The 22231-nt window shown below is 35.3% G+C and overlaps 2 protein-coding genes across 3 annotated transcripts in view; both read left to right on the forward strand.

Annotated features, from left to right (window-relative positions):
- Positions 1 to 10263, forward strand: part of LOC114331270 (WD repeat-containing protein on Y chromosome) — a 97867-nt gene extending 87604 nt beyond the window's left edge. Inside the window, exons 11-12 of the mRNA XM_050649188.1 lie at positions 3468 to 3665; positions 10162 to 10263. Of these exons, the coding sequence (XP_050505145.1) occupies positions 3468 to 3665; positions 10162 to 10245 (282 nt within the window). The 3' untranslated portion in view covers positions 10246 to 10263. The remainder of the gene's footprint in view (positions 1 to 3467; positions 3666 to 10161) is intronic.
- A 6356-nt stretch (positions 10264 to 16619) lies between these two features.
- LOC114331269 (protein O-GlcNAcase) overlaps positions 16620 to 22231 on the forward strand; it is a 106895-nt gene continuing 101283 nt past the window's right edge. For both annotated transcript variants that reach the window (XM_028280782.2, XM_050649189.1), the window contains exons 1-2: positions 16620 to 16921; positions 17076 to 17127. In XM_028280782.2, coding sequence (XP_028136583.2) covers positions 16843 to 16921; positions 17076 to 17127 — 131 coding nt within the window. In that variant the 5' untranslated portion in view covers positions 16620 to 16842. The remainder of the gene's footprint in view (positions 16922 to 17075; positions 17128 to 22231) is intronic.

The raw sequence follows: 22231 nt of genomic DNA on the forward strand, positions 1-22231 counted from the left end.
TTAATTCAGCAGTTTGTTTTTGTGATGTTTCGATTAGAGATTTGTATCATATTTTCTTTGAATGCAAAATTAACGCTGTTTTAGACCATGCAGAGCATTTGATGAACAATAACTTTTTTCGTAAAATTGATCATAATTTTTTTTTCCATATTTATGTTTCCAGTTACGCAGACACACTGTATATTCTAGTCTAAGAGCTGGGAGCTGATTTTGCTCGTGATAAGTAATAATATGGACAAACTATACGGGGATATGTTGAATTAGTTGTGTACATAAGTTTACCCAACGGGCGGAAACCAGAGTCGGGGACGAGGGTAGTTATAAGGGGTAAAAGTCGCGGTTTTTATTATTTTTTGTGACACTCATGATCAAGATATCATCAAGATTGGATGACCAAGATTTGGGAATTGAGAACAAGTAGGTCATGACGTAACTAAGTAAAACCTCCAGGGGCGGAACGCTGCGTGGCCAACAAAGGGGTGGGGACAGGGGTGAATATAGATATTATAAGGGGTTTTTTTGTGACGTTCGGGATCGAGATGGTGAACCCCAAAATTTGGGAATAAGTAGAGCATGACATAACTAAGTAAAATCTCCAGAGGCGGAAACCAGAGCGGCGGACGAGGGTAGTTATAAGGGGTCAAATTCGAGGTTTTTATTATTTTTTTTGTGACGCTCATGGTCGAGATAGTGCACCAAAATTTGGGAATAAGTAGGTCATGATATAACTAAGCCAAATCTTCAAGGGCGGAATGCAGCGTGGTGGACAAAGGGGTGGTGGCAGGGGTGAATATAAAAATTATAAGGGGTTTTTGTGACGTTCGTGATCGAGATAGTGCACCAAAATTTGGGAATAAGTAGATCATGACATAACTAAGTAAAATCTCCAGGGGCGAAACGCTGCGTGGCCGATAAATGCGTGGGGGCAGAGGAGAATATAAAAATTTTAAGGGGTTCTTTGTGACGTTCGTTATCAAGATAGTACACCAGAATTTTGGGAATAAGTAGATCATGACATAACTAAGTAAAATCTCCAGGTACGGAACGCTACGTGGGGGACAAAGGAGTGGCGAGCAGGAGTCTATTTTTTGTCCCCGTACGCAGCGTTCCGCCCCTGGAGATTTTGCTCAGTTACGTCATGATCTACTTATCCCAAATTTTGGTGCACTATCTCGATCACAAACGTCACAAAAAACCCTTATAATTATATTTACCCTGCCCCTACCCCTTTGTACACCCCTCAGCATTCCGTCTCTGGAGATTTTGCTAAGAGTCTGGGCTGATTATCGGAGAATAGGCCATTTTTGGGAAAAGTTATTTACCAGCAATTTTATTGCTGGAATCGAATTATAAGATCCTATATATTAATAATATAGGTATGCAAAGTCCTCAGATAGTGTGCTACTTTTTTTATAAACAAAATGGCGCACGAAAATCGTGTTTTTTTCAATTATTGCTCTATAACTCCGAAGATTTTAACTTTACAACAAAAACACTCAAATAAAAATTCACCCCAATTTAATTCTGCATAGAGTCATGTTTTTCCCGATTTGCTCCGACGAAAATTTTCCTCGGAAAACGTGGGTTTTCCCAACAAAATATCGAATTTTCAAATAAATTTTTTGGGCCAGTAATTATTTATCAATAATTATATAGCTTGGTGAAATAAAAGATTTCTTGTTATAGATTATAAATTCAGAAGCCGGTGAAAATAAAACGAATATTTTAGCAACAATTCAATTGTTAATTAACAATTTACAGTCGCAATAACAACCAAAATAATCATGAGACATTGATCAAACTTAGAAAGATTATAAAGGTGTGATGCCTATTTAATATTTTGTCAACAAAATATAAATTTTTCATTTTTTTGCATAATCTTTAAATGTTTAAAAAAAATTGTTATAAACAAATTAAGATTTCTCAGAAATTGTTTATTATATTCTAATTTGAAAAAATACTTAAAATGCGTATTTCACAGGTTTTGAAAATGAATGCTTTAAAAACATTTTCCAATAGTTATAGGGCAATAATTGAAAAAGATACGATTTGTCGGCGCCATTTTGTTTATAAAAAAAGTAGCACACTATATGCGGACTTTGCATACCTGTATTAATAATATATAGGATCTTATAATTCGATTCCAGCAATAAAATTGCTGGTAAATAATCTTTCTTTGAACTTTACCAATTAGACCAGCGTATTATAACTATTTTTTTTTCAAAATTATGCAAAAAAAAAGAAAAATTTATATTTTGTCAATAAAATATTAAATAAGCATCTCATCTTTATAATCTTTATAAGTTTGATCAATGTATCATTATTATTTTGGTTATTATTGCGATCGTAATTTGTTAATTAACAATTGGGATGTTTTGTTAAAATATTCGTTTAATTTTCACCGGCTTCTGGAATTACAATCTATACCAAGATAGCTTTGACGTTACTAAGTTATTTAATTATTGATTAATAATTACTTACCTAAAACTTTATTTGAAAATTAGAGTTTTTGTTAGGAAAACCCGCATTTTCCGAGGAAAATTTTCGTCGGAGCAAATCTTGAAAAACATATCTCTATGCAGAATTTAATTGCGGTGAATTTTTATTAAGGTGTTTTGGTTGTAAAGTTATAATCTTCGGAGTTATAGAGCTATAATTGAAAAAAATACGATTTGTCGGCGCCATTTTGTTTATAAAAAAAGTAGCACACTATCTGCGGACTTTGCATACCTATATTATTAATATATAGGGTCTTATAATTCGATTCCAGCAATAAAATTGCTGGTAAATAACTTTTCCATGAATTTTGCTAATTAGCCCAGAGTATTAGTTGCGTCATGATATACTTATTATCAAATTTTGGTGCACTCCCAAATCTCGATCACTAATGTCACAAAAAACACCTTAAAATTTTTTATATTCACCCCTGCCCCCCACTATTTGCCCCCAAACAGCGTTACGTCCCTAGAGATTTTGCTTAATTACGTCATGTCCTACTTATTCCGAAATTTTGGTGCATTATAACCCCCTCCATATAACCATATTGACCCCTTATAACTACCCTCGTTCGCCGCTCTGGTTTCCGCCTCTGGATATTTTACCTAGTTATGTCATGGTCTACTTATTCCCAAATTTTGGTGCACTATCTCGCTCCCGAACGTCACAAAAAACCCCATGTAATTTTTATATTCTCCCCTACCCCCACCCCTTTGTCGGCCACGCAGCATTCCGCCCCTGGAGATTTTACTTAGTTACGTCATAACCTACTTATTCCCAACTTTTGGTGCACTATTTCGATCATGAGCGTCACAAAAAATCGCGACTTTGACCCCTTATAACTACCCTCGTCCCCCACTCTGGTTTCCGCCTGTTGGGTAAAACATATCCCCGTATAGTTTGTCCATATTATTTATCACGAGCAAAATCTGCTTCTATCTCTCCGACTATTAGTTATATAAACTTTTAAGGTACTAAGTGGTGGATCGTTCCCAAAAAGATTGACTATAAAGCAATTGAAAAAAATGCAAGAGAAAGATCACATCCACATCGACAATGAAAAGATTTATGGACAAACCTTAGTAGATCCTATTCTTGGGCGCTATTTTAACATACCCGAGAGAACAGTTAGACAAAGGGATATCGAGTTCGATACTTCATTTCCATATGTAACTATTCATTTTTATTTTTATTTTATCATACCATCGTTACGGTTTAATGCTAAAGAATCAGTTAACATACTCACTAATTTTGACGGTTCCTATTTTGCAATCCACTCCTGAGACAAAATTTTTGACTGGGCGACGATAACGACCAATCACGGCAAATGTAGGATGCCGTTAGCTGTCATTTATCTGCGCGAAAGACTAAAATTTTTGAAGTTATACTTTTTTACGATCGAGAGTGAAATTTTATAATTCCCTGGCGCATGCGCACACAGACAGCATGTAGTTCGTTGCTAATCTTTCAAGATAGAAGATAGGTATGTATGTATATATCAGCGCAAATAAGTCATTAAAAGAATATATTAGTGTCTTTAGTAAATGTATTATTTATTATAATTTTTTTGTCTTTGGATTTGTCTTCCTCGGTAGTAAGATAATGAAATATCCAGGAATAACATTTTTATACTTCACTTGATCTATTTGTCACCGTGTTACAAGGGGCTCGATAGCTGGGTTTGTAGAGCATTGCACCAGAGATCGAGAGAAATAAAATACAACTAACCTGTTAAGTATATTATTTATTTCGTTGAAATTATACAGGGTGTCCCGAAAAGAATGGTCATAAATTATACCACACATTCTGGGGTCAAAAATAGTTCGGTTGAACTTAACTTACCTTAGTACAAATGTGCTCATAAAAAAAGTTACAGCCCTTTGAAGTTACAAAATGAAAATCGATTTTTTTCAATATGTCGAGAACTCTCAAAGATTTTTTATTGAAAACGGGCATGTATCATTCTTATGACAGGGCCACCTTAAAACCAAATTATAGTGAAATTTTTCCACCCCATAAAAAATTTATGGGGATTTTGTTCCCTTGAACCCCCCCAAACTTTTGTGTACGTTCCAATTAATTCATTATTGTGGTACCATTAGTTGAACACAACGTTTTTAAAACTTTTTTGCCTCTTAGTATTTTTTCGATAAGCTAGTTTTTATCGAGATGCGGCTACTTTTTTACTATATTTACATAAAAAATTTATGGGGGTTTTGTTCCTTTAAACCCCCCAAATGTTTGTGTACGTTCCAATTAAACTATTATTGTGGTACCATTAGTTAAATACAGTGTTTTTAAAACTTTTTTGTCTCTTAGTCTTTTTTTGATAAGTCAACTTTTATCGAGATGTGGCTTCTTTTTCAAAATATACCAAAAAATTTAAGTTATAAATAAATTTTCAGATTATTAACAGGTGTCTATAATCATACTTAACCATATACAAATAGGTGGTGGATTCGACAAATATTCAAAATATCTCGATAAACACTGCCTTATGAAAAAAGTACTAAGAGGCGAAAAAGTTTTAAAAATATTGTGTTTAACTGATGGTGCCACAATAATAATTTAAATGGAACGTACATAAAAGTTTGGGGGGGTTTAAGGGAACCAAACCCCCATAAAATTTTTATGGGGTACACAAATTTCACTATAATTTTTTTTTAAGATGCTGCTACCATAAAGATTCCTCATGTCCATTTTCAATAAAAAAACCTCTAGAAGTTTTCGATATATTAAAAAAAATCGATTTTCATTTTGTAACTTTAAAGGGCTGTAACTTTTTTTGTGTGCACTATTGTATATAGGTAAGTGAGGTTTAATCAACCTATTTTTGACCCCAGAATCTGTGGTATAATTTATGACCAATCTTTTCGGGACACCCATAGAAGTATAACTTTTTACGTGCGTACAAAGTACACACACATTCTTTTTTGATGCGTCGTCACCAAAATGGAACATAGAGATCAAAGGATTTTTCGAGGAGTGACCCTACAGATTCTTTAGCAATATATTGTGCCATCGTCTTACTGCCAAAACTAGCTATTGTAACTCCGCTTTTCAAACTTTTGAGAAATTTACGTTTTAAATTGTAATTTGAAATGAAAAATCATCTGAATTTAAAAATGATTTAATAACTAAAAAATATTAAAGTAAATACAATTGCAATCGAAATCTCTAAAAAAAGTTAAAATGAAGTACAAATTAAAAAAAGGATAAAAAAATTTTGTGGCACTTGTCTGGTTTTGGCTGTACAACCATCACCATCATCAATAGTGTCAGTGTCACAGCTCTTTATGAACCAAAGCCTTCTTCAGAAGACAATCCTCCATTCGCCCCTGTCTCTGGCAACTCTTCTCCATGCCCTTATTCCAATAGATTTTAAATCATTTTTAAGTTGTCTTGTCTCAGTCGTCCTCTTGCTCGTTATCCTATCGGTCCTCTTTGGTCAAAAACTCTTCTGAATATGGCATCTTCCTCTAGCCTGATTACATGCCCTATCTATCTAAGGCTACCTTAATGAATTTTACAACGCCAGGTTCTCCAAAACTTCTATAGTTGTATCGCCTGCGCCACAAACTTTGTTCTTTTATCCCTCCATATATTCTTAGGATTTTTCGCTCGAAACGTTTGAGCAGTTCTTGGTCATTCTGTGTAACCAAGTAGTGACCAAGTTTCTGAACCATATAAGCACTGGTCTTATTAGTGCTTTATAAACTTCTTCTTCTTCTTTAAGTACCGTGCCCAAATTTTTAGGCGTGGGTAGCTTCCATAACAATTTGCCGATATCGTTCTCTATCTTGTGCGGCATGTAACAATTGATCTGCTGATAAGCCAGTCCATTGGCGAAGGTTTCGGAGCCATGAATATTTCTTTCGACCAATTCCTCTTTTTCCGTCGATCTTTCCATTGAGTATTAACTGCAGCATCCTGTATCTGCTACCTCTCATTATATGCCCCAGATATTCAAGTTTTCTCTTTTTTATCATCTTCATTAAGTCACCTTCGCCTTGACCTACTCTGTTTAAGACTTCTCTGTTTGAAACGCGTTGAACCCAAGATATTCTGAGCATTCTACGATACGACCACATCTCAAAGGCTTCTAATTTGTTCATCATGTTAACCTTCATGATCCAGGTTTCACATCCATATAGTAATACAGGATACACATAACATTTTAGGAACTTGATTCTTAGTTGTAAATTCAGCTGAGAGTTGCTCAGAATAGATCTAAGTTTCATAAATGCTCCTCTTGCAATTTCTATACGAGTTTTAATTTCTTCATCCGGATTTAGTGTCTCGTTTATCCAACATCCTAGGTATTTAAAATGGTTAACCACAAGTAACTTTGTCTTTGTTGCATTTATGTTAAGTCCGTTATTGGAGCATTCTCTAGTGACTCGATCAATAAGGAATTGAAGATCTTCGATATTTTCAGCCATGATCGCGGTGTCGTCTGCATATCTGATGTTGTTAATAGTTTCTCCCCCGATTCGAACTCCACATTGTCCTTCCAAGGCTTTATTAAAAACTATTTCTGAGTATACGTTAAACAAAGTTGGGGATAACACACAACCCTGTCTGACACCTCTTTGAATGCAAATTTTGTCTGTTTCTTTGCCGTCTACCAGAATAGAAGCTTCTTGATTCCAATATAGATGTTGTAAAAGTATCAGATCTTTATCATCTATTCCAATCATTTCTAGATATTCAAACAACCTATCATGTTGAACTCTATCAAACGCCTTCTCAAAATCTATAAAGCAGACGTAAATTGGTTTCTGTACTTCCCATGATCGTTGAAGTAATGTTAACATTGAGAACAAAGCTTCCCTTGTTCCCAATCCTTCTCTGAAACCGAATTGTTTGTTTCCCATTGTCTCTTCACATTTCTGCTTGATTCTATTAAGAATTATCTTAAGAAGTAGCTTAAGAGAGTGGCTCATGAGACTAATTAGTCTAAAGTCTTTACATGATAATGTATTAGGTTTTTTTGGAAGTGGAATAAATGTAGACTCCAACCATATCTGTGGCATCATTCCAGTCTCGTATATATGGTTATAAATGTTTGTTAATTGTGAGACATTATCGTCATCCAGAAGTTTGAGCCAGTCTGATGGTATTTGGTCAGGGCCTGGAGATTTCCCATTTTTGCTCTGTTTGATGGCTCTCTCTACTTCCGCTTTTAAAATACTAGGACCAGTCTTCGTATACTTTGTGATGTTAAGTGGTGGCCTCGTATCCAGGAAGAGCTCTTTTATATAGTTAGTCCATTCTTCCTTTTTTTCATCCAAGTAGAGAATTATGTTACCTTTGGAGTTTCTCATAAAATGAGGAGTTCTTTTTCTCTGAGTGTAGGTAATTTCCTTAAGCTTTTTATGTATATTAAACTCGTCATGTTTTCATTGTAGTTCTTCCATTTCACGACATCTTTGTTCCATCCAGTCCTCTTTTGCTCGCTTAACCTCGTATCTTATTTGTCGATATATCTCTCTATACCGAATCTCGTTTTTGTTTTTCCAATTTCTTCTTTGTTGAATAAGGTCTAGTATTTTATCGGTCATCCAATCCTTTTTCTTTATTGGGTCTTTTTCTGGTTTCAAAACTTCGTTTGCTATGGTGACCATGGCGGAATTCATGATATCTAGATTTTGACCGATATTTTCTTGTTCAGATCTTTCTAACTGTTTTTTAATCTCACGATTTATCTTATTTCCGAACTCATCTGCTATTACGGCATTTCTTAGGAGTCGAGTATTAGGTTTCTTCTGCGTTGTGGGGGCTTTTATTCTTTTTAGTTTTAGTTTGAATCCAGCACAGAGCAGATTATGGTTAGTTATAGTTAGAGTATGGTTATGGTTAGAGTATAAACAGTCAATTTAATTTTTTTAGGTAGTTTTGGGGCTATTTGTCTTAATCCATAGTAACACTTATTGGCGAGCACTATTCTTCTTTTAATTTATTCACTGACATATTGTTATCTTAGGTTAACAGCGAGTCTAGGTATATGAAGGTGTCGACACCTTCCAGTTCTACATAGGTCGTCAATTATTATTGTCGGGTTGCTTGGCATAGTATAATACATATATTTGGTCTTTTGAACATTTATATTTAGTTACATTCTCTGTGCAGAACCTCTTAACGACAGAAATGCTTCAGTCAGAGATTCTGTGGACCTACCTATGATGTCTATGGTATCTGCGTATCGGTCAGTTTGTACCTACTGATTTGTTAAAGATACAAAGATAGTAATATTCGTATTAATCTGAGACTCTCGAATTATTTTTTCTAATGCCAGGTTAAATAAGAGACACGATAGTCCACTACCCTGTCTTAGTCCATTTTTGCAACGGAAGGGTCTTGAGAAATCGTTTTCGACATTTCTTTCTGTGGACCTACCTATGTCTATGGCATATGAGTATCCGGAAATTTGCACTGATTTGTTAGATAGCACTATTCGTATTAATCTGGGACTCCCGAATTATTTTTTTAATGCCAGGTTAAATAAGAGACACGATAGTTCATTACCCTGTCTTAGTCCATTTTTGCAATGGACGGGTCTTGAGAAATCGTTTTGGATATTTACCATTCTCTCTGCTCCTGTGAGTGTAAGTTCAGTTAACCGGACAAGATGAAGCGGTATTTGAAATTATACCATAGCAAGTAGAAGTTTACCTCTATTAACTTAGTCGTATGTGGCTTTGAAGTCCACGAATATGTAAGAGGGTGGGGGTCGACGCCGAACTCTAGGGTTTTATCCAGGATCTGCCTCACTGTAAAGATCTGGTCCGTTGTTGATTTATTAGGGCGAAAACCGCACTGATATTCTTCCACTATATGTTCGGCGTAGAGGAGGAGTCTTTTATACAATACGTTGGACAACACTTTATTATGTACCATATTGAGTAGGGTGATGCCTCTATAATTATCACACACCATCATGTTTCCTTTTTGTGTAGAGGACAGAGTACACCCAACTTACAGTATGCGGGTGTTTCTTTCTGTTGCCAGATTGCAGTTATGTTTATTCATGTGTTTCAATGTTTTCAGTGTAAAGATGGCTTTTATGATTTCTTCTTTGGAGGGGAGTAGCAGCCGATCATCTTCATTTATGTGAAACATGGGACCCTCTACCTTGCCATCTTCGTGATTACAACTAAGCAGTTCTTCAAAATGTTTCGCCCATCTGTTTAGTATCTGTTCCTTGTTACTAATTATAGAGCCGTCCCTATTTTTACAGGATATTATTCTGGGTTTAAATTATTGGGATATACAAAGATAGATAGTCATATTTCAGGTCACTCTAAACATCACTGTCCTTAATATCAGGCTCATGCATACTGTCCTCGATGTCCTTCCCTTCGATGTTGGTAACGATTTATAATACTGATGAAACTCATCCGGGATGACTCGTGCTTGACAGAGCTTTAACAGATAAGCACCTTATCCTGTATTTTTAACTGATAAGTAGAGTATGTTTTTTTAAGTTAATTTCATTGAGATTAACGGTATCAGAACTGTGAAATAATATAATTTTTGTTATATTGGAGAAGGTATTTTCATAATTATAACCTGAACAGGTATTTACTAATATGAACTGGATTTTAAATTATTGAAAATTCGAATATACACAATAAAATTGACATGAACTTTAAAAAATTTCAGATTCCTGTGTATCAGCATCTTATCACTCCTCCACCAGTACCAATCGTAAGAAAGAAGATTCAACGTTCATATATACCGCAATAATAAAAAATAGATCCATTACATATATTTATATACATTTTCCCATGTATAACGTATAAAATAAAATAATATTTACGTACAGTATATTTGTATAGTATTCTTTTATTTATTACTAAATCAATCATGAACACTAAAAAGAAGAACAATACTTAAAAACAATATAATTTATGTAACCTTATGACCTTATGCATGTTGCGTAAATGAGAATGCTTAGATGGATGAGTGAAGTGTCAAAAAAAAATTTTTATATTACATATTTTAATTTACAATTTGCTTCATCGAACATATAAGTAAGTAATTTGCGTGATAAATTTAATGCATGAGGGAGAAGCTGCTCTATTGGCAACCCTACTATTATATTTTTTTACAGTAGATCATATATTTAATTTATTAAATCTGTTGTCCTTTTTTTTTGTGAGGTGAGAATCTTCTTAAGACCGTCTGTGAAGGTGTCCCAGGTGTGTCGAATTCGGCTCACCCTATCTGTATCACGAGCCGCTTACCGACTAAACCCACCTCCTCTTTCTCCAGCCGACGGGTCTGGAACCGCTCTTAGCGAGCATATCTGACCCGTCGACCTTACTCATAGCTCCCATCTGGCACTTCTAGCGTGCATTCCATGGATTGGTTGGCCGCCCGGCCGTCCCCCCGCCAACGCCCCTCACCACACAGGCCGGTGGAGCGACCGTATAGCTCAACCCGTGCCCGGGTAGGTCAACCGGGGTGCCCCCCAACCCAGGATGGAACTAACCAGAGAATGCCAGTTGGCAGTTACGAGCAACTCCAGTCATTCATACTTTCATCTATGCACGTTTTCTCATCCACCCATTCATACTTTCTTTCATTTAACTCCAAACATTCCTTACTTTCATCTATGCACACTTACTCGTCCACCCATTCATTCTGACATTTAGATGGGACAGTCCGTGTAGGTCGGATGTAGAAGGTCCTTCCCCACTGACTGTCCCAAAACGATACAAAACATGCTATAACATACAAGAAAAGAACTAGAGTAAAAGGAGATGAAAAGAGAAAGCAGAGATAGAATTAGAGAAGAGACAAGGAAGAGAAAAGAAAGAAAAGGAGAAAGCAAAAAAGAAAAAAAAGTAAAGATAGAGAACATAGACAGGAAATAGAAAGATAAAATTGTTCAAATAACGATGACTTGTATAGATAAAATTAAGTAAATAAATAAATGAACTACGATAAAATAAATAAATAAATAAGTAAAACCATGTAAAAATAAAATAGGCAGTCAGTGTGTGCAGACCCAGCTGCAGCTCGGCATGCCTAGCATTGTACGCAGGGCACACGAACACGACATGCCGCTCGTCATCAACCACCCCACACTCGGGACATAGATCGTCAGCTGTCTTCCCTAGACCGGTCGTCCATTGGACGCGTAGTCGCGCGACTCGTAGGTAGCGCTTATACGTCCGTGTATGGGCGATCATGCGACTGAGCGACTGGTATCATCCACTTTAAGCGACTGTATACTGCTTAGTTCGCGACTTTCATAAAAAAAAAGTGTATTTTGTGAATAGCGTGTAAAATATACATAGAAAGCATAGTTTGAAAGGAATAATTTGTTACACAAATATACAATGTATATGTATATGTATTATGTTATTTATTAACAATTTCAAAAAGGTTTGTACATTTGAAAGGACTCTTCCATATATTGTTGGCGATTCAAATTTACACGAAATATTTACTATACTTTATTAGTATTTAATCACATTTTTCGCCAAATTGAAAAAATAACATAAGTAATTTGTAAATAAAAATAATTTAAAGATTTATGTGACTTTATGTTACTTGGTTTAGATATAATACGTTTATTATTGTAAAAATTTCAAATAAAAATTCTTTCGAAAGTTTGTTAATCCTAAAACTATAAGAAGTATTCACTTCTGTCGGCACTCTGCAAGTGCCACGCTCTATTTTTTTATTTTTCGTTTACATTGTAATTATATGTTATAAAATAATAATATAAAAAAACTCGTATCACTAGCACCTACTTCTTCTGCAACTTTCGACCACAATTTCCTTTGAACATCACGTGAATGATATATTTTGTCTTTCATGTTCCACAACGGAGACTTTTCATAAACGGCACTATCAGTTTTTCGTTATCAATTTCCATACCGAAAATAACACAATTATCGAAAATTAATACAATATAAAAAATACCTGCACAGATATTTATTGCAAAGCAGTGTAGCATCAACATGCGATTACCAGCGACTAATCCCATTCTAGGAGGATCGGTCGCCAGTCGCTTGTGGTGAGCCCGGTCGTTCAAAGTCGTTTGTAGTGGACGTTGTTTAGTTACATTTTATTTGTTAGGATTAGTCGCTTCTATACGGGCGTATACGCGCTACCTTCGCATCGCGCGACTACGCTTCCAATGGACGACCGGCCTTAGCGAACGTTCACATTATAAGAATTTCGACCGTGCGATGGTTAAAATCTACATAATGGCTCGAGAAATCATATGGAATCTTTCTCCCTTCACCGAATGTTTCAAGCGGTGAAGGGAGAAAGATTCCAGATGATTGCTCGAGCCACTATGTAGATTTTAACCATCGCACGGTCGAAATTCTTATAATGTGAAACAACGCATACGGTGGGTATATTTTCTGAACGATCCATGCCCCGTCAAGAACTGTGTGAAGTAGTAGTTGACGGGCCAATGCCGACACTCGCACCACCTCACTACATCCGGGATCAGGGATCTCGTCCAGACCGCCTTCTCGACTTCGCCTGCCCATTCCCTCTGTCACAACTCTATACTTCTCTTTGTTTCTAATGGTCCTGAACCTATCGCCCCGTTGCCCCTTTGGTACATTCGGACTCTCTCTCCGGCCAGGATGTGCACCGGCACCGGGCACCGGCACAGAACGCAGCCACCACCTGTAGGGCAATGGTTGATACGGTTCTGTAGGCGCTGAACACTCTGATCAGAGGGTTCCTTTGTGCTCTGAGAAGCATGTCTTTATATTTCTTCATCCGGAGGACCTCTTATCATACCGGGGCCCCGTATTATACTATTGATAGGATGGATTGTAACATCACTGTTCTTTTGTGTGATCCTGGGCCTCTTATGTTTGGCATTAACTTGTTTAGTACAGAGGTCCTTTTTCAGCCTTTCGACATGCTTCCTGAACGTGTTGTCCGAATGTCAGTTTGTCGTCTAACGTAATTCTTAAGTATTCCACGGTCTTTTGGGGTCTTACTTCAGAGCCATTGTATTCGAATAGTATGTTGTTTCTGTATTACGGTCACCTCAAGATTATCACTTTCGTTTTCTCTACTGCAAGTTTTAAATCATTTTCTTCTATCCATTCCGCGGTTCTCTTTATTTCTATAATGCCCCAATCGCCTTCGATTAGTAAGGCCAGATCGTCCGCGTTGTCCGAAATCTGTTGTCCTTAGTTTCTTCAGTCGTCTTGCAAATCAGCAAATCTAGTAAGGTGTAAATTAGAGCTGGAGGGTCAGATAGTAGAACAAGTCATGGACTTTAAATATCTAGGCATCACACTATCTGGCTACGAAAAGTTCGAAACAGAAGTGGAAGATCAGGTGAATAAAGCAAACAGAGCTGTAAGTTGTCTGAATGAAACAACATGAAGAAATAAAAATATCGGAAAAGAAGTGAAAGGCAGAATTTATAAAACAGTCATCAGATCAATAATGACATACGCAGCAGAAACACGACCTGATACAGAAAGAACAAAAAGAATGCTAGAAACAGTAGAGATGAAATCACTTCGAAAAATCGATGGTAAGACACTATGGGCAACTATGGGATAAAGTTAGAAGTGCAGATATACGACGGAGATGCAAGGTAGACAACATTAATAACTGGGTGAAAAACAGAAGAGTAGAATGAAACGACCACATAAGCCGAATGACAACAAATAGAGTAGTAAGGACGGCGAGAGACGGTTCCCCAATAGGAAGACGATCAGTGGGAAGACCACGAAAACGATGGAATGACAACTTACTGGAGGCACATTGAAAACAACCAGAGTCATGTATATACAAAAAGAAGAAGAAGAAACAAGAATAAGTCTTGCAAATCAGGGAGGAACGTTTAGCAGTCTTGCTTCATCATTTGGATGATTTCTCAGGTCACCAAGGTAGTTCTTTGTGATTCTTCTAATTTATTTCTCAACCAAAGAGGTAGCTGAGTCCTCGTGTTAGGGTTTATTGCTTACACACCAGGGCGCGTTGAATTTCATTCTCAATATTTTTGATTGGACTCTTTGGATTATCTTGATATTTGATGGCTTTGAGCAACCCCATAGTTTTACACAATAGGTCCAGTAGCGGTTGTAGCCTGGGGCAACCACCCTCCCAGTTTTTACAGGACTTTTGTACTATAATATTCGTTAAAAAGGCACGTTATCTTGTTTATTCACCGGTTGTGTTCCCTTGCCCCCCCCCCCAAATTTTATTGGTCTAGAACCACCAGTGCATAGGTTCAAATTGGTTTTATCATGGATTTATACAGGATCAGTTTATTTTCAGTTGCGAATTTTGATTTTCTACCCACAAGCCATCGCATTTGTCGTATTTTTGATGTTGATCTGGGTTTTCTTGGCATAATTGTGCGGCTTCCATGTTTTGTCAAGGGTTAGTCCCAATAACTTGTGTGCTGATTGGTAATTTTGTATAAATGGAAAAATATGTGGAAGTTGCAATATTTTATTTGAGTGTCAACATAGGATAAAATTAAAAATTAGTATCTTTTGGGATGTCTAGGGGTGGCACTAACTAATTTCAAATTGAGAGAGCATGTGTTAAGATGGTTTGGTCATGTTCGACGTCGAGACGTTAATCACCCAATACAAGGAATTGATGACTGCGGGTTCCTGGGAGAAGTAGGAGAGGAATACCAAAGAAGACATGGGTGAGACGCTTAGACAGGACATGTCAGCAAAGGAGATTGCTTTGACCCAAGATAGAAACTTATGGAGATATAATTGTGGAAACCGACTCCACAAACTCCACCGACAAATAAAGCAAAGACAATGATGATGTGATACTGATGATGAATCTGCAAAATGATGCAAATTAAAATAAATATCGGGTGTCCACTTATATTTTGCCCCATTTTAACTACCTATAATTTCTAAAACGACTCAAGATAGAAATATGCGGTTTTCGCTGAAATGTTTTATTTTAGTAAAAGTTTTGTTTGAATGGATTAAATTTTTTTATATCTCTTTAAAAAAATGGCCGATTTTTGAAAAAAAAAACGTTGTTGACTTTTTTTTAATGAAACACCCAGTATATTTTTTTAATTGAAAGAACGGCCATTCACCTTTTTTTATTTTATAATGGCTTTGGCTTAGCCAATTAGCCAGACTATTTGTTTTTTGTATGGTATTACAATTACAATTCATTTAATCATCTAAACCTACTTATAATCTAAATTTACAGTATGTTATAATATTCATGGATACATTTTTCAATTTTGTGTGACATGTTTACAATTATTTTTAATTTTATTATCTGAGCCTATTTAAAATTTAAATTTACAGGACGTTACATATTTGTAAACACATTTTAACGTCTGCTTATTATTTGAAAAAATAATTTCATTTAAATTAATAGGTAAAGGGCAATTTAGATCACCTAACTCTTCATATATTATTTTAATATTTTGTCTGTACTGTCCACACTCCAATATGAGATGTAAAGATGTAAATTGAAAGGACGGTCATTCACCTATCCAGCGATATAATGTTTTTTAAAATCGGTTGTCAAATGACTGAGTAATTAATTTTTAAAATGAGAGATGCAATGTGGAAATCACATAACAGAATATCAATTTGCTTAGTTATTTTAATCATAATGTTAGTTATGCGATTTCCACGTTGTATCTCTCATTTTAAAAATTAATTACTCAGTCATTTGACATCCGATTTTAAAAAACTACATCGCTGGATAGGTGAATGACCGTTCTTTCAATTTACAAAAAAATATACTGGTTGTTCCATTAAAAAAAGTCAACAACGTTTTTTTCAAAAATCGGCCATTTTTTTCGTATTTGAAAGCGTAATAAAAAATTCAATCAATTTAAACAAAACTGTTACTATAAATCATTTCAGCGAAAACAGCATATTTCTATCTTGAGCCGTTTAGAAGTTACAGGTAGTTAATATGGGGGAAATATAAGTGGACACCTGGTATAGTGTTTACTTTCGGTAGTTTATTTTTACAACGTTACCACGTTACTGTACAACTGTTCATCATCAAGCGAGGCCTACCCTGTATATATCCGTGTAAAAAGTATTGCATAAGCACAAGTATTCATTTCAATATTATTCTGTGTTTGCTTTTTCAATACTGGTAAAAGTGCAAACAAATGTCACTGTTTGTCACTGCAGTTTATGACAGCTAAAATATAAGTGTAAATAAAGAAAATATCTAGGTTGGAAATTATTATTTTTAAATGATAATTACATCTGCGTTACAGTTGCGTTAGTGATAACTAAAGAATTTTAATTATTGATTCTAAAATTATTTCGTGCATCGTCTTCCTATAAATCAGTTTTGAAAAACAACTTCCCACTGAAGAAGGTAAAAATGGCCGAGGATTCAAATCTACCTACATCTGAAAATTTGAATACAAAAAATGGAAATTTCATATGTGGGGTAGTGGAAGGTAGGTTCCATTCAAATTTTTCAAAAATAAACTAAGGGTTTTCTTTACGTGTTTAGTGAAATTTTCAGTTTACATCTGTTTCACAAACTTTTGCTAAGTACCTATAGGGTCATTGCTCTAGTTATATTTTTTTACATTATTTTTTGTTTTTAAGGATTTTATGGTAGACCATGGACAACTGAACAAAGAAAAGACCTTTTTCAAAAGTAAGTATGTTTTATCTTAAATCTCTAATGCCGGTTGCACCAACAGATCTTAAGCTTAAGTCGAGAATATCATAAGAATTAATATAATATAATTATAATATATTACAATAAGCAGGCACGTAGCCAAGGGAGGGGTCCATGGAGTCCGGATCCCTCCCAAAACTGTCTTGGCTTTGGTACAAAGGCAGCAAGTTTATCCCCAAGTCATTATTATTTTTTTGGAAAAGTGAACGAAAATATTATTTTTTTTTACTAGGATTATTTCTATTTTTATTATTCAGTGTACGGATCAATTTATATCCAATTTAAACATCAGATTTACGAAAAATGAAAGTATTCTATCAGCATTTCAAATTCTTTTATCTTTTTATAGAAGACCAGGTGTATCTACTCTTTTCTATGGAATCCTATATTTCGTTAGTAGTCACTAACATCGCCAGAGACGCTAAAATGATATTAAAGATACAATGGTGAAATTAGGTATTAAAAACAACTTACTAGGGTGAGATTGTCGTCATATACAGTGGAACCCCGATTATCCGTCTCTCCATTAACCGTCACCTCTGTTAACCGTCAGGGTCCCTACATAAGTTTTATTGACTACATACGCAAAAATTTAATCAATTTATTTTTTTAAGCATTGCGATTGCCCAAAAGAATGGTTAATTTGTGATGAGGATGAAAACTGCTATCGATTGTTGACAGATGATGAAATTGTTGAAATGGCAACAGAGGTGGACGAAACAGATTCAAAAGCTGACACAGACTTGGAATTTGACGGTGGCGATGAAGATGATGCTATTGCAACTGACAATGATTTGAAGAAGCTAGATTTGAGTAAAGAAGCTAGAGAAGCTGCATCGCACATGCACATGCAATGATTATTCTCAACAAAAAGAAACCGATAAAGTAGATTGCATGATCTTACTGATGATAGCCGATTAAGAAATTCAGCTGTTGCAAAATATCAAGTAACAATAAAACAAACAAAGATTTTAGAATATTTTAAACCAAATTGATTTGATTGTACATAGACAAATCCTTCTTATATTGTCACACAAAACATACACATACAATTTGAGAGGTGTATTATGAACTTTTAAATTTTTTTTAATGTTCTGTTAACCATCTTTTCGATTATCCGTCATACCGTTGGTCCAGTGCCCTGACGGATAATCGAGGTTCTACTGTATGTAGATTTGTAGATGTTATATCTTACCCTAGTAAGTTGTTTTTAATACCTAATTTCACCATTGTAGCTTTAATATCATTTTAGCATCTCTGGCGATGTTAGTGACTACTAGCGAAATATAGGATTCCGTTCTACATTCTGATTCCGATTCCGTACATTCTATCTTGCACTTAGTAAAAGTAATTTGAAAATTTTTTAAAAATGTAAGTTTTACATGGTTAAAATATTTTAAATTTAGAAATATTTGTCCGCAGATTGCTCGTTTACACTGTAAACAAAAGTTTGTTGTCATTCTTCTTAGACGGCTAGAGCATAAGTAGCATACTGTCCGTTTTCTTGCGATAGGATTATTCGGTTGAGAAACTGATTGTATATTTAGGATTTCGTTTATGTCATGTCGAATATTACACCGTAAATTTAATATGTTTAATCTTTTGCGCATTTATGACTCAGCAAGGCTTTTGCCCAAATCAAACAAACTGAGAGTGGAGAGAGGAGAGTGGCTTCCTATTTGTTTAGCGCGAATTATGGAAATATATCACATATGATTGATAGTACTTATGTTTACTATCCCTTAAAAAACACACAGTATCCATCGTAATTACGGTTGCTACCATGGACCGATTTTGTCAATTCCTTCACATAAAAATTTGTAAGAGGTAATCCTCCGGTATCGAAGTTTTTGCCAAGATAGGGACTTGCATCAATCATATATTTGGAGAATGAATCGCAAAGCATAGCAATCTTTATGCTTGTACATGGACGGCTTATGTTACTATCGTTAACACTAAAGCGTCATAATATTTATGACAGAATACCTAATTCACACACTTCTGCACAAAATTTAACTGACGTTTATACACCAACGTTACTGTAGTACTAAAGAACTCTGGAACCCTAGTTCTTGGGATTTTCCGTTGCTCAGAAATTTCGCAGAAAGAGTATTAGTATTCTAGGGTTAAAATAGTTTTTTTCAAATTTTGCATATGGATCTAAAATTTATTCTGAATATTTTTTCAATACCTTACCCCAATCAAACGAAAAATTTGAGTTGTGTTTGGACCCCCCTCAAGCACATTTCCTGGCTACGTGCCTGACAATAAGAATACCATAATATAATAATAGATATAATTGACAATAAGGTAAGAATCTAAAATTATGGTGCAACATAAGAGATACTCAGGGAGGCCCTATCTGTAAGTAGAGCTTAGCTAAGCTGGAGCTTAAGATCTGTTGGTGCAACCGGGCATAAATGGTTTCTTGGGATTTATTATTATTATTAATAGACTTGTAAACAAATCAAAAGACTGCTATGAAAATAAAAGACTAGTCTAAACTGTTAAAAAGATGCCAGATATTATGGTTCTTCAGTCTTCTTTAGTTTAATGAAGGACATTATTTTTGGAAGCTATTGTTATAACCAGTTGTACTGTAGCCAATTCGCTTATTGTATAATATCTTCCCTTCATGTAATCTACTAGCACAGTTTTAACGATCACTTACTTAACCAGGACGGACAGCTATACAAGCTTACTGAAGCACAGTTGGGGCTCATAACATATTAGGTGCCCATCTTGAGCTGTAACGCAACTTGGCTGTTATCACATACTTAAATGGTACATTTAGTAACACAGTTCTACCGCCAACACTCATACAGTGTCAGTACCCCTCGCAGGGCTATAAGTACGATGTTAAGGGCTCCGGGGCAAACGTGATCTAGGGGCCCGTACCGTGGGGTTTTCAGGGGTTTACCTCCCAGGGAGGGCAAGTAAACCCCCCATCTCTCATCTGGAATCATCTGGAAAACGGGTTACGAAGTTGATTGCTTTGTGTTGAACATCTTGTTCGTTTGCATTCAAAATAAAATCCGGTTGAACAATTCAGTACGTATCTAACATTAACACTGCTTTTATTCCTTGAATGGGAGTATCTAGCTGATGGCATAATGTGTCGATCATTGAGTTAACACGGTGACTCTAAAGCATGACTTGGGATCTTGAAGTCTTTCATTTTCGCACAGTCTATCGAAATGTTTTTTTTCTTCTTCTCCATTCTTTTTGGAGTGAACCCTACTGGTATTCCCTAACGTTGACACATCTTTGAAACCTCTTCAAAGAAGTTTTCAAATTGTCCTCTCATATCAGTTAGTTTTAAGAGGCTCTGTGCAAGTAAACTGTAAGCTGTTAAAAGGTCCAAAGATTCTGATTGCAGTGTTTTCGAGACTATGTTGAAGATTTCAAGAATTTTATTTTGCACAACTATGTAGTAACAAAACAAATTTGAATGATTATGGTTTCTTTTTCAGTTGTGCTGCTTCATATCTTTCATTTCTTTTGTCACTTGTCAGAACTAGACTTGAAAAGCACTTCAAAACATTGCAAAATCTGTGTTTCAATGCATTGACTGCATCAAATCTTCCAGCCCAGCATGTTGGATTGAGAGGTTTGACAGTTACTTTCAAGGAACATCTTTCAGATTTGTATGAGGACTTCATTGCCTACCAACGAACGATACTGTTTGTTGGGAGTTGGAAAAATATAAAGATATGAAGGTTTATTTAGAGAAAATGCAGGAAGAGGTAGACCAGATTGTTACAAAGACAAAAAATTGAAAATGTGGAAGAAAAATTCTAGAATGCGTTAAAATTCGATATGGAAAAAGTGGAAGAAAAATTGAAGGAGATGAAAATTGAGAGGAAAATGTCAAAAAGGAGGGGACCGTCAGGAAGTAACTGTATACAGCTCTAATGAGAGCAGAATCCAATTTGGCGAGGATATTAGAAAAAGACAGCCGGTACCTTTCATTAAAATCTTAAAAAACAAATTCTAACATATGCAGAACTTTGAAGACTGCAAATAAATTATAAGGAGCCATCTAAAAGACCGAATTGTTTGTTATTTGAAAGCAAAGAAAATGAGGTGACTTCATGGAGAGATTTTGAGACGAATTTTTTTATAATGGTGTAGGTGAAACAGGTTAAAATCGATCATTGACGTTGTTAGAATTAATATGTTGTGTACTTATTTCAAATGGGACAACTCGAAGTAGAACTTGACAGAGAGTACTTTAAAAAGGTTTATTAGACCTCGTTACAATCTATGCTTGGCCAATCAAACAGAAGCCCCTGCGAGGGCCCTCTTGGCCAAGGGTCAAGATGGTAGTTATGGCCCTGACCCCTCGAGGAAACCTTTGTGATGGCACACTGTTGTCATGGGCACCGAACGTGTTAAACAAGAAATTGAACATTTTGTGGTGTCTTTGCTATGAATCAATTCCAGGTACAGTGGATCCCAAACCCTTTTTTCAGTGCGTCATAATTTGTCGAATTTGCTCTAATGCATTAAGCTCGAAGTGACAGAAAAAATGTATGTCCATGATTACTGTACATAGAACTTTAAAAATTATGTATTCATTGAAGGATATTTCCATATTAAAGCGACTTATACTTGTAGATGTATAATTGGTTGACAATTAGAATACTCAAATAGATAACCATTCCATGATGCAAATAAAGATAATTTGAAAGAAAAGTAATCTATTGTAAGTATAATTTCACAGTGTTAACGGATAAATAAATAAATAAATAAATAGTTTATTTGACTTGTATATAGACACTTGTAATTCTAGGTTAGATATTTGTCAACAACGTAAATATAAATATTTATGTCATTGGTATATTCGTACATGGTATAGTGAAAAATTGGATTCTATATTTATTTTTTCCTTAAAATATTTTAAATATTAATATTCTGGCAAATATTTATATAAATATTGATATTTATATAAACGTTTTTTTTTTTTGTTTTGTTTTCTGGCCTTGGGTTAGAACCTTTAGCCACGTAATTACATACCGGGTGGTGAATTGGAAAACGGGCCATAGGAAACTCAATGTAAAATTCTTAACTGTTGAAT

The sequence above is a fragment of the Diabrotica virgifera genome, chromosome 4 (assembly GCF_917563875.1).
Source record: "Diabrotica virgifera virgifera chromosome 4, PGI_DIABVI_V3a".
In the NCBI taxonomy this organism is placed as follows: domain Eukaryota; kingdom Metazoa; phylum Arthropoda; class Insecta; order Coleoptera; family Chrysomelidae; genus Diabrotica; species Diabrotica virgifera.